The 18,143-nt window shown below is 40.8% G+C and overlaps 1 protein-coding gene across 1 annotated transcript in view; it reads right to left on the bottom strand.

Moving 5' to 3' along the window:
* EXOC4 (exocyst complex component 4) overlaps nucleotides 1–18,143 on the bottom strand; it is a 648,177-nt gene that overhangs the window by 98,759 nt on the left and 531,275 nt on the right. The window contains exon 14 of the mRNA XM_004677057.2: nucleotides 2,550–2,728. Coding sequence (XP_004677114.1) covers nucleotides 2,550–2,728 — 179 coding nt within the window. The remainder of the gene's footprint in view (nucleotides 1–2,549; nucleotides 2,729–18,143) is intronic.

Here is an 18,143-nt window from a genome sequence, read left to right as displayed (position 1 = left end):
AAAACGGAAGTGAGCATCTGAGACAAAGTATTCATGGGGGTGGTAGACGAGATCTCTGTCAGAATAACAGAGATGATTAAAGGCATGAATTAGGCATCGTCGGTACTGGGTGCTCTCACTGACATCAACCCAATAGCTAAACATGCAATTACAAAGTGGAGCACAACTCAGAGAGCATCTGATGCTCTCTGAAAACAGGTGATGCCAGATGAACCTGTGTGGCTCACTCTCTGGCTTGGTTTGGAGGTGGTATCCTATCTTGCCCTGTGGGATCCTTTCAGAATGGACAGGACAAAATCTGGGGATGCTGTGGATTGCAGATGAGAGATTCTACTATTAAATACTGGGCACTGGTGGCCCCATGAACAGGAGAAACCCTCCTAGTTTTCCTTCATCAACCCAAGGAGACTTAAAAGAGAAAAAGGAGACCAGGGACAGAGGAATCTGGTCCCCTTTAAGAGATGTCTGTTTTCAATTAGCAAAAAGGAAGTTTAGCTCTTGCCCCCCTCCCTAAGCTGGTTTGGAGAGCTCAGAACCGCTCCCCACAAACCTGGATTTGGCTGCAGGGTAGGGAGGGGTGTCTGTTTTCCCTCTGTGTGAGAAGCAGCTTCTACCTCTTTGTTACTGGAATGATGGACTGGGAAAGAAAATGGTGCTTGTGATCGCCTGGGCAGGATCATAAAGTGGAGGGCCACTCAAGGACACCCACTTGTGCAGAGCCTACTAGAACATATCCTCAGGAGGTGGCACATTTTCTATTCTTACTGATTTCTAACAATCAAAATATACACTTTTACCATTAGACAAAAAAGTAATATTTCACATAAGAAAGAGTATAAAAACAAAGGTACAAATACAAGACATATTTTAAGGGCCCTTCCTGGTGGTGTAATGGGTTAAAGAGAAACAGTACGAAGTTATCACAGTCACTACTACACGAGTTTAATCCCTATCCAGGGAGCTGACCCACATGGCACAGCAGACGCTGCTCCTATCGGCAGTGTATTTTTTTTTTTAAATATTTATTTATTTGTGCATACAGAACTGAGGTGCAGGTCAGAGACAGAATGGGGTGCAGAACAGGCAGATCAACGAAGTACACTGCTGAGGGGAGCAGCGGGCGGGTCAGGAGAGGTCTGCCACGCCATGTGGTCACCTCCAGGGCAGGCGGGAATCGAACTCATGCGGAAGTGGTTTCAGCTTCTTAGTGCAGTGCTTTAACCCGCTGCGCCACCAGGGAGGGCCTCGGCAGTGTATTTTAATGGATGCGCCCCACTCTGTCTCTGGTGAACCCTCTCATTCCCCTGCACCTCTGGCCAGAATTAAGGTGCACTTCATTCTGTATGCATAAATAGGTCTTTAAAAAAAAAGCATATTTAAAGATTTCTAAAGCAGATTATACAGAACCTTGTTCAAAATGCCACTCCTTCCACTGTTATTCCCCGGGTGCTGAGTCTAAGGAGAACACATAATTGGCCGACACCCTAAGTGGTAAGCATTCCAAGGATCCTGCACCTTGGCCTCAGGGCTTGTGTGTTAGGGAACAATTCACCCCTGTGGATTTCATCCACACCTCTTCCATCTCTAGGCTCAAAACCACTTAGCACGGTATTCTTTGTACTACTCTCGGGCTGACAACTTTTCACAAAACAATGATAATAATTAGCTTACTCTGAAGTTCACGGTCCAAGTAATGTATTTTCTTTTCACCAATTTTCTAACCCTTTTAACCATTTTCTAACCCTTTTCAACAATTTTCTAATTCTTTCCAAAAAAGGATTTTGTTCCTGTCCTGATTTTGCTGTTGTTTTGCTTTTCTCTCCCCATTTCCATCTCTTCACATACTACTTCAAATCTGCCACTTCCTTTATTCCTTCACCTCACATTTTACTTGCCTCTACTTTAACTGCCAACTTCTACTTTTGAGCGAATGCTTCTTAAAAGTATTCATTTTATAGATACCGAATAAAGTTTACATGCCCTAATACTTTCAAATTATTTTCTCTGAGTCATTGGTCCTTTATAGAACAAGGTTTCCCATTTTTGCTTTATATCTAATTCCTTCATTTCCCTAAAGTCTGTAATTAAGTTCTCTCTCAGTCATCTCTTTGCCAGAATAATCTGTTTTTCTCATTGTCTTTATTTTCTGGCACCTTAATCACTTCTATTATTCTTCTTTAAGACACTTTTTTTCTCCATGAGTTTTGTAGCATTGAAATGAAAACATCAGCTGTGAGCTTGGCTCTGCATGCTGACATGGTTTCTACCCTTGAGCTTTTGCAAGGAGGACAAAAGGTACTGCTTTTTGTTCTTGTGACACAGTGAGTCAACCTTATACAAGTTTGTGTTTCCAAAGTTGAATGTCAAGCTCGATGACAAGGATCTTGCTTGGGGGTATAGTGGCCCACAGAGAATCACAAGGATCTAGACCCATGGCACAGTAGACCTCCCAATGACCTGGACATGTCCCCACACACAATTTGAGATGCAGCCCCCAGGCATGTTCCCCCTTCCCTCCCCCCCCTCCCCAGTACATCCCCAATACTCACTCTGGGAGGAGGACAAGTTGGAGAACGCTGACTTGGTCCGACCGGCTAGCCACTCCAGGCTCTCCTGCATGTTGGCCAAGGCTTTGAGGTCACTGACATCCCGCAGGACATCTTGGGCAGGGATTAATTTATCACCCAGGTTCCCAATAAGAACTTCTGACTCCTTGCCAAAGGCTGCCCTGGAAAACACATCAGAACATACTTATTACACAGCCTGGAAAAGGTGGGTGGTGGGCAATGCTTTTGAGGACACAGCCCAGTTACGGCCATCGTGGCCTGCTTTCCTGGAGTTTTTCCTTCTTAACCTATTCACTAAGCTAACGAATAGTATTATATATGTGCATGGTCTGAGGTTGATATTGATAAATAAAACCAGATTCCAAGGGAATCTGGAGCTAGAAAATATTTCCAAATATTTAAAAGCACAGAGGACCCAGCTGTTTAAAGAAGGCTGATACAGTGGAGATTGGGAACAGACCCCCCTCATTTAGTCACTCATTTAGTTGTTTACCAAAAAATCTGGGGTGTATAAACCCTAAAGGGATAAGGCACTTTAATTTGAAAGAGAAGCCAGTAAAAAATCAATGCCAGGATATATTTATTGCTGGGAAAAATAGAATCAGGTGGACTTCATATAAAGCCTACTGCCTTCCCTGGGAGTCCTGGGGGAGGGGACTGTAAATACAGTAATATGGGTAGAGAAAGGATTCAGAAAGGAGCCTGCAGACCCCAGGGTACAGCCACAATGTGGAAGAAGAAATGGCGCCTCCACAGGTTAACTTTTGTCTACATGTACACAAGGATTTCCATAGGAGTTTCTTTCCAAGAGAGAGAGCTGGGATGGTAGAAGGTAGGCTGAGGGTGGAGGGGAGAAACAGCGTATCTTTCCAGGAAAGTCATACACAGGTGGTGAGCAGGTGGGTGATGGTGGAGGAGGTTGGAACAGATACCTAGAATGTTCCATTTTGTCAAGTCTCAACGATTTAAAAACTCACAATATCTTCACTGAGCAGAAGCAAGGGATTTATTTAAGCAAAAGTAATCAAATTCAGTCTGAAGCAAGCAGTGATTCATAGCAGCTGATACATGGGCAAATGATGCTTCAGTGACACAGGCATGAAGTGTCTGGCACTGGGAAGGGCACACCATGGAAGGAAACACACAACCACTGTGAATTATATACTCTTTAAAGATGTATTTATGCTGCCACATAGGAACTCACCCTTAGGCTTTTTTTTTTTAAAGATTTATTTATTTATGCATATAGACTGGGGTACAGATCAGAGGTGCAGAGGTGGCGAGACGCTTTACCAGAGACAGAGTGGGGAGCAGAACAGGCAGATCTACGAAGTACACTGCTGAGGGGAGCAGCGGGCGGGTCAGGAGAGGTCTGCCACGCCATGTGGTCACCTCCGGGTCAGGTGGGAATCGAACTCATGGGGAAGTGGCTTTAGCTTCTCAGTGTTGTGCTTTAACCCGCTGCGCCACCAGGGAGGGCCAGGCTTTTTGTTTACCTTTTCCAAGGAAATCTCCTGACAGATGACCTGGGTAAGGCCTCCACTTAGCAGAGGAAGTTAGGTGTGCAGACCTTGTGTGGAGACATGTGAAAGGTCTGAAGGTGGGACCTGAAAAAGCACATTTCAAGCTGCTTGTCTGGGAAGCAGACTTCAAGTAGTAGGGAACAGAGCACTGGCCTCAACACCACATAGACCTGGCCTCAATCCTCTGTGAGTATTAGCAGCTAGGGGTGAGGTCTTGATCTCATCTGAAATAATGTGCCAATTAAGATAGGTAGTTTTTAAAATCTGTACTGGGAAAATTTCAAAAGTAGGGTAAAGAGTGTAATATCCCCCCAGGTGGCCACCACTCAACTTTAATTATTATCAACTCACATCTCTCCTTGTCTAAAAACCCATCTCCCTTGGGGTACTTGGAAGCCAATTATTCAGATGACATTCTTAAGCGTCTAGCACAGTGAGACGGACTTGGTCAAAGCTATAGCTAATATTCTTAGGTGTGCTGAGATCACCATTTATTTAGCATCAACACAGGGTAGGGGATGATGAACCAAACCAAAACAGATAACTCGTCAGAAGTAAAGAATTTAGATGGCAAGGGCTTGTTTTACAAGTGCACAGCCTTGTAATGTCCCAGCAAATGTCCCAGCATCTCAGAGTATGGAATTATATTGGGAAGCTAGAGGTTAATTATTGTAACAGAAACCACTACTACCAACTGAGTACCCAGTATGCCAAGGATCTTACCAAAAGGACACAGCTACTGTAGGAATCAACCATGTGCCCAACTCCAAAACATATGAACACACCCAATTTCCCACCACCTCTTGCAGATGCAGATGTCAAAGAGGTGTGAACTGGAACCCATACATGGGCTTCCAAGCTTTTAATTTTAAATCAAGGTTTATAACACTGCACAAAGATGTGTGTCACAACCCCACACCCACCATCAAAGGACCCCTAGACCTTACCATAGGCCACTGGGTGATCTCCCACCTCTGTTCCCAACCCCCCACCCCCATAGCTTCACCCTTAGAAGCCTCCATTCTGCAAACTCCTACGGTTTGTATTGGTTTCTTTGCTCAGTACCTGAGTTTAGCTTCTCTCTATTGTGCTGAGTGAAATCATCTAGTGCTTATTTTTCTTCCAATGGATGTCACTTAGCAGAACCCCCTCCAGGTCCATCATGTTGTCACAAATGGCAAGAGATGCTCTTTTTCCCAGTAGCTGAGTAGTACTCCATCATATACATAACCACATCTCCAGAAAATGCTTTCACTGTCAGTGGACAGGAATCTCCTTTGCTTTCCCGCTTTCCAGAATGCAGTGAGGGAGCATGACACTGCAGCAGCTCTTCTTTAAACATTAGGTGACCTTGAGCATGAAAGTCAGTGCTGAGAGTGATGGAGGCGAAGGACGGGAGGGCATGTGCACTAATGATATAATGGAACTGCAATGCAGCCCCAGACAACAGCTTCTGGGCTTTCTTGTCATTGGAGAGAAAATAAAATCCTATATTGAAGCCACTGCTATTTCACATTTGTGCCACAAGCAACAAAATGCAATTCTTAACTGCCACAATTATCTCATTACCATAAGTGATGTCATCCTTGGAAAACTTTCTCTGAATTTAGATATCCCTAAAATCGAGTTACTGGGAAAAGCAAAACAATGTGTCCTCCATAATTTGAGCCCGGCAGACAGTTATAATATCTTCCCCCTGACTGTCACTCAGTCAAGTTGTAAATATTTAGGTTTCTTAATCTGCCTTTCTATATCAACTCTCCTAGTCTCTTCATCATCTTTGATGGCTGTAAAACACACACACACATCCACACACACACACACACACACACACACACACAGAGCCTCTGAGTTAGGTAGTTGAAAAGCGAAGAGCTTTGAAAAACAGGCTTGGAGCCATTTTTAATGCATGTAGGTATAACCCAGGGTGGAATGTGACAATTGAGACAAAATGTATTTATGTAGAAGTCTCATCTGCTTGTGTGGTGATCTCTGGGCCCGGGGCAAGTTTGCGGTCTGCTTCCAGCACTGGATGCCTGGGCCATTTCCCTTTAGCTCACTGAAATTTGCTTAACCTCCTCCGACGGGCGAGCAATAGACTGAGAAAAATACAAACTGCCTCATGTTGAATCCATCGCAGACATCTCATTTGACAGGAATCCATAATCACCCCCTAACAACCTGGAGCGAGCACAGGAACCATGACATCGAGAATAAATGATTGACAGCTATAACCATTTCACACAAAACATCATTCCTTCGAGGATCCGTGTGTGTCAAAGAGCTTGGTGGATGGTTTTTATGTATTAGAATGACCTTAAGGGATGGCTTTTGTTGCTTTGCACAGATTTTCCTTCGAAACCCTCTAATTTAATAAATAATGGTGTATCTGCACCATGGAAAACGACGCATTCATTAGAAATTATATAGCAGAAAATACTTCATACCATAGAAAAATGTTTGGTATGGCTTATTTTTAGCTGTGAAATGCAGCTGATTAAAAGAATCTGTTACAAAATTGTACTTGATGGCAGTAAAAAAGAAAATTTTGTATCTGTATGAACTGAATAAGGTTGGAGATCTATTCAATAGATACCAAAACGCTCATGATGTGGCTGAATCATGCTTTGTGCTTCTTTGTTTTTTTTTTTTTAAACATTGTCTTCCAAGGACACATTTACTTTTAACAAAAAAGCTGGAATGCTTCCTACAACAGAGAAAACCATTCCAATGGATACATCAGGAATTTCAGCTTGTGAAAATGGAGGCCACTATTATATAAAAAGGGAGGCCACTATTATAGTTACTTGAGCCAAACTAGAAGGCCATGTCTGGTTGGCCTGAAGGCTGTTTGAGCTTGTAACTCTAGAACTGTAGATTGGTTGAAGACAGAGAGGGGATCTTCTGGGAGGCTTCTGTGGCTACAATGACCACCACAATCATCTGGGCCTTTCCTGTGTCCTCTTTTTAGATCTGAATGCTGAGCTGTATCTTCTCCTCACAGTGAAAGCACCTTATTTGATGGAAGACTGTGCATCATTTTTGAGTGAAAAGGACAGCAGAATCATCATTATCTTGTGGAGATGATGCAATAGAAGCTTAGAAGTCAGAGGGGGCTAGTAATCTGCCAGATATTATTTAACAATCCAGGAACAGAAAGCAAAACACATTTGTGTGTTTCAGGTCCTGAATCCCTGTACAAGGTGTCTTCATCACCAGTAGGCCAACAGGCTTGCACAGAAGCCCACATCACACCTGTTAAGCTGAAATTTTCCACACAATTTTAATCTTTAAAGAGCATGATCTGACAAGAATTCATTTAAGAGAATTTTGCCAAGAGTGTAAAACCTGTTCCACTTAATTTTATCACACAATTATAATCTTTAAAGAGGTCTATCTGACAGGAATTCATTTAAGAGAATTTTGCCAAACACACTTCAAATTGTCTCTACTTAGCTCTGAAATACTTCTGTTATCTACTGAAATCTTAGGAAGGCAAGAAAATACACACATTTTCAGCTGACTAAATGCACTTAATGAAAGAAACATCACAAATGGTTTCAAAATGATTGATTTGTAGCTCTGTGCTCAGTATTTGAGCATAACTAGGCAGTTAGACTGACTGTGTTCTCTCCCTCCACTCCCGGCTCCACTGCTTATTGTTGCTGACCCAACTGTGAGATAACTGAGTACAGGAGATGATCACAGGGCAAGTTCTCTACGATCCAGAACAGAGCAGAGGGCACGGGCTGGTTTTAATGGTGAACCAGATTCGCACAGACTTTCTGCATCTTGGGAGGGGCAGTGCTGTACCCTGTGACACTGGACCTGTCACAGCCATTCTTGGGAATGGACTTGCTCTCCTTATTTTCATAGCAGCGGAAACAATTCTACAAGGTAAAAATCATATCAAGTATATCCTGATAGTACCTAGTTTGGAGATTAGCTGAAGGTGTTCTTCACAAATATGAGATCCTAAGTCATCAATAGTCCCCATCAAGAAATACCTTACAGCAAAAGGAAATGAGGCAGGTAGGAGCTGCTGGAATTCCTCTCTCTTGTTGGATACCCAACCCACCAGGAGGAGGGAAGGGCAAAATAACCCAGGTAGGGTTCCGGGACAGTATTATCTAGGAAACCACAGGAGGGTGGAGCGCTGTTGTGCATTGACCCAGAGATCTATATCTAATGTACTTATGTTCCCCTCTTCCCCCATGAACAAGGAAATATGACCTAGAACCAGAGACGACAAGTAGAAACGACCCCTCCTTTCATTATTTAAGCCACTCATGGGGTCCTGTTCCAGAAAATTTGGATTTAAGCGGGCCCAGAGGTACTTGAGAAGGCATGCTTCATGGGGAGACATGACATGAAATTGGCAGGAGAGCTTCACATCTGGGCCTCTCATACTCCTGAACCAACAAGCAGAAGAGGGTTATTCTGACACCTAGAATGACTGACCTCGGTTGCCAAGGGGCCAGTGAATTGCTTCTATGGTTTAAGGCAGGACCACGGCAGAGTCGCTGTCTCAGAACTTCATTTCTGTAATGGATAAACCACAGCTCCCCAAGAAAACTGAAAGCTGAGCTCTTTCAGGAATTAAGGGTGGTTCAACATAAACAGCGGAGCAGCAGAGGTGTGGCAGAGGGCAAGGGCAATATGGGAGAGGTAGGAGAAAGAAGTGAATGTCACCTGCTGCCTTGTGACCAGTTATAGAAAAGGGGACTGCAGTGCTTTTAAAAAAAATGTCTTAAGTTTATTTTTTTGCATTTTTCCATCTCAGTGACTGCAGCATTTTTTTTTTTTAATTTATTTATTTGTGCATACAGAACTGGGGTATAGGCCAGAGGTTCAGGAGCGGCGAGAGGCTTCACCAGAGACAGAGTAGGGAGCAGAACAGGCAGATCGACGAAGTAGACTGCTGAGGGGAGCAGCGGGCGGGTCAGGAGAGGTCTGCCACGCCATGTGGTCACCTCCGGGGCAGGCGGGAATCGAACTCATGCGGAAGCGGCTTTAGATTCTCAGTGCTGTGCTTTAACCTGCTGCGTCTCCAGGGAGGGCCCGACTGTAGCATTTTTATGCACGCATTAATCAATGGGTGTTTTTGTTTTCCATTTACCCTACAATATTTTTCTATGTAAAATACACAAAACAGAAAATTGACCATGTAACCATTTTAAGGTACAGCCCGATGGCACGAGATATATCCACAGTGTGGTGCGCACACTGTCACTCTCCCTTTCAGAACTTCAATCATCCAGACATGATGTCCTAGCTCCTGCTCCCCCTGACCTATCCTAGTTTATGTCTGTGAATGCATCACTTTCAGGGCCCTTAGAGGAGTGGAAATGTGTGTCTCTTTATGCCTATTCATAATATTATCAAGTTTCACCCACGCTGAGTATGTATCTAAATCTTCTTCCTTTGTAAGACTGATTAATTCTTCATTACCCAACTTTCAATACACTATTTATTCTTTCATCCTTTGAGGGCATTTGTATTGCACCCCCTCTTTTAGCAGTTGCAACAATGCCTCTGTGAATACTTGTGGTCAAGGACCTCCTTCAGTCTCTGCTTTTAACCTTTTTGGGTATAAATGGAGAAGAGACAGTGCTGGATCACACAGAATTAACTTTTGGGGGAGAAACAAAACTTTGTGAGGAAAACAAACTGTTTTCCACAGCAGCTGCACCGTTTAGCATGTCTACCAGCCATGCACAAGGATTCCAATTTCTCACATCCTTGCCAAAATTTGCGAGTTTTCTGTTCAGTTTTCTTTTTAATATTTTAATAGCATCTGAATGAGTGTGAGGTGGCATTTCCCCTATTCTTGTATATGAGAAGCTGGTACACAAGACTAATTAGTCACCCAATTAAGTTCAGAGGTCACCAGAAACAAGGAGTCACATTTCAGTTGAAATATTGGACTGTGTGTAGATCCTTGAATTTGAATAGCATTAATGACTAAGGAGTGGGTGGGTGCTCCCTTGTTAGGGTAAGGGAGAATGTCTCACGTGATGATGAGTTACCCTGTAGTAAGCAGAAGTATGAGGTTTTAAAATAAGGATATAAAATGTGAATGGAGATAGATATGAAAGGTATGAGCTACAAAAATCCTGTGGGTCTTATCATCCATTCCTTACTTTGCACCTGCTCTGATCTTACTGGGGGCTGAAGACTGACCACACAGGCTATTTCCCAGGCTCCCAGTGGGGGGTGAGTAATATGGTGACCTTGGAGGGACACTGTAAAGTAAGGGGAAGGAGAAGCCAGGCATTTATCCTTCAGCCCTGGTGAATCTCCTTGGAGAGCTTACTTCGCTCCTGGTAAGTGTGTTGCTGGCTTTCACCACATGCCTTTGTACTCCAGACCATGCGTTTTCCCTTGGTATCCCAGCTAGAGGGTGGAAGTAACTCCTTGTCCTGTAGGTTATCTCAGGGTCCCCTATGTGACTCTCAGATCCCCACTAACCTGTTTAATTGCCTCCCTGCATTAAATTCCCTCTGAGGTGGCTCCTGTTTTCCACATTAGAACTTGACGTAGCTAAGACCTAATAACAATGTCTGGCCACATTCAATGCCTCTGGGAACCAAATCCTTTGGCCTGGGGATTAATTAGGTCTGCTGTACAGGTAGAGAAACTGAGGCATGTTAAAGTGACCTGTCATGATCATTAAGCTGTATCTGTCTGAGCCTAAAATGATGAAGGTTATAAAAGTTAGGTCACTTAGCTAGGTCCCTCATATTAATCGCTGATTCTTATGAGATGTGACCATGACCTTCCACTGATCCCCTCTGCTTTGTACAGCTGCTCAATCTTCCCCCTGTTCAAACCCTGTCTAATCCATCTGTGTCAAAAATAATGGTAGTGGTGCCATTCTGACGGGATCCTTAATCAGGTTTTTAAAAACTGTTTTTCTAAAATTGCTCTCAGCTAAGCCCTCATAAAAAGGAGGTAGTAAAATAATCCAGTTATCTTGATTATGATATTCTTTTTCTTCCTAGAAACTGCTAAATCTCAACACTATGTCTATCCTGGCACCGTTTTCATGCCTGCACACTTCATCACACCCCATCGTGTGGGTAGCTGGTTTTCGTATTTAATAAGTAAGTAACAGTTCTTCTCTAGACATTTGTCTCCTTCAATAATTACAATCAGGGATTTTTCATTTTCTTTCTTTGCCCACTGGTCTTCCACTATTTAAAAACCTGCCAGGCTCTTGACCAGCTGATGAGGCCGAAAGTCCACAGCTCTGCACAGAGGTGGACTGGGGAGTCAGAAGGGGGCCCACAGGGTGTTCTTTGTGCTCAAGGTGAATATGTGAAGTAGTAGCAACCTATCTTCTCTTAGGTAATTTTTGGGTCTTAGAACAATGTTCATTTATTTATTTGGTGTCAGGGAAATTGAGGTTTCTGCATTTCTATTCCCTCAGATATAACACCCAGAGAAATTTATCCTGGTATCATTAAGATGTTCCTGTGTGTGTGTGTGTGTGTGTGTGTGTGTGTGTGTGTGTGTGTGTGTGTGTGTGTGTGTGGACTAGCTCTTCCCTTTGTGCTTCTAAATAAGTTTGCTCACTGGAACAGGCACAAAACACTGGACTCGTGGACTTGTGGTGTTCTGGCACTGAGTGGATCTTGGTGGTAAGCGGTTCTTACCCTGGCTATATAGGAAAAGCTTAACCAGGAAAGCATTAAAAAACAAAACAAAACAAAAAAACCCATGCAAATATGGAATACTATAAAACAAAAGGACAGAAAATTAAACCAAAATAAACCCTAGAAATAGCTGGGGTATTCACATCTGAAAAGGGGTGAATCTGTTCCCTTGAATCATATACAATGTTGTAAATCAATGCTACTAACTAAAAACAATTTTATGGCGAAAAAATATCCCATGACAAACTCTACCTGCAGAAATTCTGATTTATTTGGCCATAGGTAGAAGTCAGACATAGGTATTTAAAAAACAATCACAGCTCTACTGAGATATAATTAATAATATACTTTAAATTTCACCCACTTAACACATGGAACTCAATGGGTTTTAGTCAAGTTCTCATAATGAAATCATATCACAATTAATTTAGAGTATTTTCATCAATCAAAAAAGAAATCCTGATCCTATTAGACTTCTCATTCTGAATCTCAATCTCCAACCACAGGTTACCACTAATTTACTTCCTGTCTCTACAGATTTCTCTTTTCTGGGCATTCAAATGTGATTCCTATTAATATAAGCGGAATCATATAATATGTCATCTTTTCTGATGGATTTCTTTTTTTTTTTTTAAAGATTTATTTATTTGTGCATACAGAACTGGGGTACAGGCCAGAGGCTCAGGGGTGGTGAGAAGCTTCATCAGAGACAGAGTGGGGAGCAGAACAGGCAGATGGACGAAGTACACTGCTGAGGGGAGCAGCGGGCGGGTCAGGAGAGGTCTGCCACGCCATGTGGTCACCTCCGGGGCAGGCGGGGATCGAACTCATGCAGAAGTGGCTTTAGCTTCTCAGTGCTGTGCTTTAACCCGCTGTGCCACCAGGGAGGGCCACTGATGGGTTTCTTTTTACCTAACATATTCCCAAGCTTCATTCATGTTCCAACAAGTAGTAGGACTTGTGCTTATTAGATTCCAAATAATGCTCCGCTGTGTGAATGTATCACATTTTGTTTATCTACTCCTTAGTTGATAGACTTTTGAATTTCCCAGTTTTGGCTTTTATGACGATTGCTGCCATTAACATTTGTGAATTAATGCTTTCATTTCTCCTATGTATATATGCCCAGGAGCAGAAAAGCTGGGTCATACAGTAACCATACCTTTAGTCTTTCAAGGAAATGCCAGACTGTTTTCCAAAATGTGCTACCACTTAATGTGCCCATCAGTAGCAAATGAAGGTTCCAATTTCTCTACATCCTTGCCAATGATTGTTAATATCTGTCTTGTTAAAAATTATAGTCATCCTAGTGGATGTGAATTAGAATTGTCATCTTGATTGGCATTTCCTTGACAACTAATGATACTGAACATCCTTTCATGTGCTTTTTTTGATCATTTAAAAAAAATCTTTGAAGTTTGTCAGTTCTGATCCTTTGTTCACTTTTTTCATTGAGTTATGTGTCTTTTTTGTCATTGAATTTTCAGGACCACTGTCATGTCCTAGATCATAACATGGGTCCAGGTAAAATTGAATTTTAAAAAATGAAAGAAAAATGTTTAACATCTATGATCTTCGCCTTGACATTAAGAATTTAGAAGAGCCAATGAGACCTAAGAAGGAAAGACTAAAGGTAAGAAATCAGGAAATAAAGACCAGATATAGAGAAAATCAGTGAAACCAAAATTTGATTCTTCAAAAAGATTAATAAATTTGATAAACTCAAGAATCTATAAAATCCCTAAAACTGGAGGTTGGTAAACTATGGTCCACACTGCAAACTAAATGTAAATGATAATTTTCTGGAAGGTACTCAATCCTGGATCTGAATATTATTTATGACTGCTTTTTATTAGAACAGCAGAGTTGAGTGGCTATGGAAAACCCTGGCCAACTCTTGTACTAAACAAATAGATTAAGATAAAACGCTAAAGAAACACATACTACTAAGAGTAGAAATAAAATGGGAGCTATCACTGTATCCTACAGACATTAAAAGAGTAAGAAAGACATTTTAAATGATTTTATGTCAATGACTTCAGCAATTTAGGAAAAAATGCAAAGAATTCCTTGAAAAACACAAATTGCAAAATGGTCATGGTAATAGAAAATACAAATAGACTTACATATTAAAGAAATTGACTGTCCAAGAAAAATCATCTCACAGAAAAATGCAGAACCTGAAGGCCTTACTGTCAAATTCTATCTATTATTAAAGAAGAAATACTAAAAAATCTTATATAAGTTCTTTTCAGAAAAACAGTAAAGCGCAAAATATTGACCAAGATGTGAAGCAATCAGGATTTTGTTGGCAGTTTCACGTTAGGTTAAACATATATCTAACCTATGACTCAGAAGTTCCTTTGTGTGTTTACCCAAAGAAAGAAAAGCACAAGAACACAAAAAGATTTTATAAGCATATTAATAGCAGTTTGATTCATAATAGGTTAGAACTGGAAACAACTCAAATTCCTCTCCTACAGGTGATGGAACTATAAATTGTACTTTACCCAAGAATGGAATACAACAATAGTAAAAATAATGATGTAAAAAAAAAAAATAGCATGAACGAAGGTCAAGACGTTTATTGCAACAGAAAGAAACCAGATACAAAGAATAGGTACTTTGTAATTCTGTTAATATGAAATTCTAGAATAGGCAAGCTAATCTACAACACACATATCCAAACTGTGCCTCAAAGGGAAAAAGGCAGAGAGAGCTCTTTCTGGGATAATGCAATGTTCACATACTGATGGCAGCTGTAGGTTACAAGTGTGTACCTACTTGCCAAAACTCATCCCACTGAACACTTCAGAACAGTGTGGTTCAATTACACCTTAATAAAAAATTAAAAGGCAAAAAATGGTGGTCATGACTATCATATGGTGAATTTAAAAATTCATGAGTGCAACACAGTTGGGAGGGTCTTACCTCTAACACCTTGCTTTTAACCCTTTAAGAGCTGTGTTGGACTTCTGAACTACAGAACTCTAGAAAATGAGTCTGTGTTGCTTTAAATTTACAGTAATACATTTTGTTAGGCTCATAAAGTTATAATTGATATGCTATAATATGAGGATACTGGAGAAGCCCTTCTTCTTGAATGTTGTGGACTTAAGGGTGGAAGACTAAAGGGTCATGTCTTCAGTCTTCTTTTGGATGACTTGGCAAGAGGGAAGTGTGTGCTCACATTTGAAGGGAAAAGAGAGTAGATACGGCCAGTAAATCTACATTAGGAATATTGCATTCATTGGACTCACTTTCAAGTTTTCTATAGTTTTAAGAATTTTTAAATTGAAAATATTTTTATTTCAGAGCAAATACAAGGTGTGAGAAAGAATGCTACTGCACTTTTCAAAAGCAGTCTCCCTGCCTGAAATAGACAGCAACCTCCTAGAAATTACTTTCTATAGGGATTCCTTGACAGTGCTCCTTAAGTTTCTGGAAATAAAGGCTCTGTACAGGGCATAACATAAAACAAATGGAGAAAATTTAATGTTCTAAAAATTAAAAATGGAACATAACTAAAACAATCAAAACTCTTGAAATTTGTGTCTGCCATTCTCTTTTCAGATCTGGAGAGAGAAAATGTAGAATGACAGTCTATTATGTTTTGAATGCTTAATCCACATAAGCATTAATGCATAATGTCTTCTGTCAGACCATCTTTCTGTCCTTGTACATGAATTCATAGTGTTGTGTTTTCATGAGTACCGAAAAAATAGGTTGAAATACATCTTTTCTAGAAAACAAAAAAAAGTTAGTGTTGCCATTATTACATGGTAGAGCAAAGGTCGAGACAGGAAATTGCAGGCTCTATTCTGCTAACGTAGTGCCACCTCCATGTGGCTCCTATCTACAAAGAAAGGCACAAAAGTGTTATCCTTTCTCTCACAAACTCTATAGGCTGGTTTGACAGCAAAACATTATAGTCCAGTGAGTCTCCAATTAGAGGCCAAGACTGCAATCACATGTCAATGTAAGTGATTGTGCAGTAAGTCCAAACTGATCATTACGAAAGTATCATATCAGTATCAGACTTAAAAGTGGACAGAGGTTAGAATGGACACCACTCCAAGGAGACAGATGGACAACAGGCACATGAAAGGAAGTTCATCATCTTTTATTATTAGGATAATGCAAATCAGAACCATAAGGAGTTATCACCGAACACACCTGTAAGAACAGCAATTATTTAAAAAGACAAAAAATAGGGCTTTCCTGGTGGCACAGAGGTTAAAGTCTTAGGAGTATCAAGCTATCACCAAACACTGTGGCATAAGTGTGATTCCCAGCCAGGCAGCTGACCTCTCCTGTCTCGCCTGCTGTTCCCCTCAGCAGTGTGTTTCAGTCAAGCTGTCTGCTCTGCTCCCCACTCTGTCTCTGGTGAATCCTCTAACTGCTCCACACTGCCCCCCCCCCCGGAACTCTGGCCTACACCCCAGTTCTTATATATATAAATAAATGAAAATAAATCTTTAAAAAAGACAAGAAATAGCAAGCATTGGTGAGGATATGGAGGGAACACTTGTACACTGCTGATGGGAATGTAAATTGGTGCTGCCATCACAGAAAATAGTACAGAGTCCTCAAAAAAAAATTAAGAGAAGAAATATCATAATTTAGCTATCTTACTTCTATTTATCTTAAAAATACATAAAAGTTAATTTTACAAGATCTATGTCCCTCTCCTCCTGCCTCTGCTCACAGCAGTATTCGCAATGGCCAAGAAAGAAACAACTCAAAGCCAAATGGGTGAGTGGCTCAAGACAAGCAGTCAATGTGTTTAGAGAAATAATAACAAACAAAACTTAGATGGTGCTCATGACAAACCTAGATAATTTTTGTGACATTAGCATTAAATGAGTAGACAGCCAAAATTATGGTGATTAATGGACATAAATCCTCAAACGTGTTTTCAGATTCCAGACCCATTTTTAAGCTGGTTGAACGTAGGGTGGTCGCTCCAGGAGCCAGATTCCCTGGGCTCAAATTCTAGCTGTGTCAGCTAGTGCCTCTATGAACTTGTGGGAGGTAAGTAGTTTTCCTGCACCTCAGTTGCGTCTATTGATGGGGAGTAATAGTATCTGAAAACTCAGAGTTAAGGGTATTATCAACTCTTACTGTCATTGACTGTGATATCTTTCCAGAGACTTCATTCTTTATATCCATATTTTCTGTCTTCTAGTGGTCAAGATTATTAGTAGGTTTTATATATTCCTTTACTTTTGTCACCTGACAACTAGTGTTAGTCTTGCTGATGACAACTTTCCAGTTAAGAATTTTCTAGTCTGGTTCTAGAGAAGTGATTCTTATTCTTTGCAAGTCTACCGCCCACAGTAAAAGGATGGTTAACAGTTTGGGGACAGTTTTTCTAAGATATGGCTTCCCTAATGCCTATATAACTCTTGTGGACTGCCCTTTATTTCATCAAACATCTTACCTCTCCTGCTAATTACATCTCTAAAAAACAGGACTGCTTTCATCAGTGATATTCATTGATTTCAAAAGGATAAATATATATGTATATGACAGGTGCAAAGACAATGGACTAGAAAGCCTGCTTTCAGCTTCCTTGGAAACAAAAGGATAGTTGCTATTTTTCTTTTTTCTATTAAAGCCCTGGTTGACCTATTTTTTCCTCTATTCAAAATTGAGCTTGGAAATAATACATTTTATTTTTTTTTTTCGTTAAAAAATAAGAATAGGAAAAGGCCTCGTTTAGTAATGAAGGGAACATAACCTTTACTCAATACAAAGGGCAGTGCATTCTATATTCATCCATGTACCAAATAGCCCTCTGAGGTTTAAAAACTAATTATAGGAGTAGAGTGTGACTTTTCCAGTCTTTCTGGCTCATGCCACGTGCTATGGCACGCTAATACACTAAGTCAAGGCTCTTTGTCTCTCTACCACATTGGAATATAAATGATACTTGTTCACTCCTACCTTCCTATGCTTTCAACTTCTAACCGGGACAGGGAACGTGGCAGATGAAGAGGAAAGAATCAGTCACATGCAAAATAAACAGACCTAGAAATTATTTTCTTCTGCTAAGGCAGATAGAATATGTTTTCAAACCTTGTCTAGATGCAAAAACATGGTCAGAACTGTTAGGCATAATGTTTGGCAAGAGAAACGAGATGTTGTGATTAAACTTCTAAAATACTAGCGGACAGGCAAAAAACAAACTACAGTGACAAAAGTCTGAACAATGATGATCTTGAGGGGAGAACTTCTGAGTGTTAGGAAAGTTCTATATGTGGATCTGAAAGGTGGCTATGTGTATGCAATCACACATACCACTTAAATGAATTATATTCCTAGGATTACATGTAATTTGTGTTTGTGAGTGTAGGTATATACACATAGACATATACACCATATATATATAT

Source organism: Condylura cristata, unplaced genomic scaffold, assembly GCF_000260355.1.
Source record: "Condylura cristata isolate star-nosed mole 26May11 unplaced genomic scaffold, ConCri1.0 scaffold00005, whole genome shotgun sequence".
NCBI classification, from domain to species: Eukaryota; Metazoa; Chordata; class Mammalia; order Eulipotyphla; family Talpidae; genus Condylura; species Condylura cristata.
The sequence above is the reverse complement of the archived record's forward strand: the minus strand, read 5'-3'. Positions and strand labels throughout refer to the sequence as shown.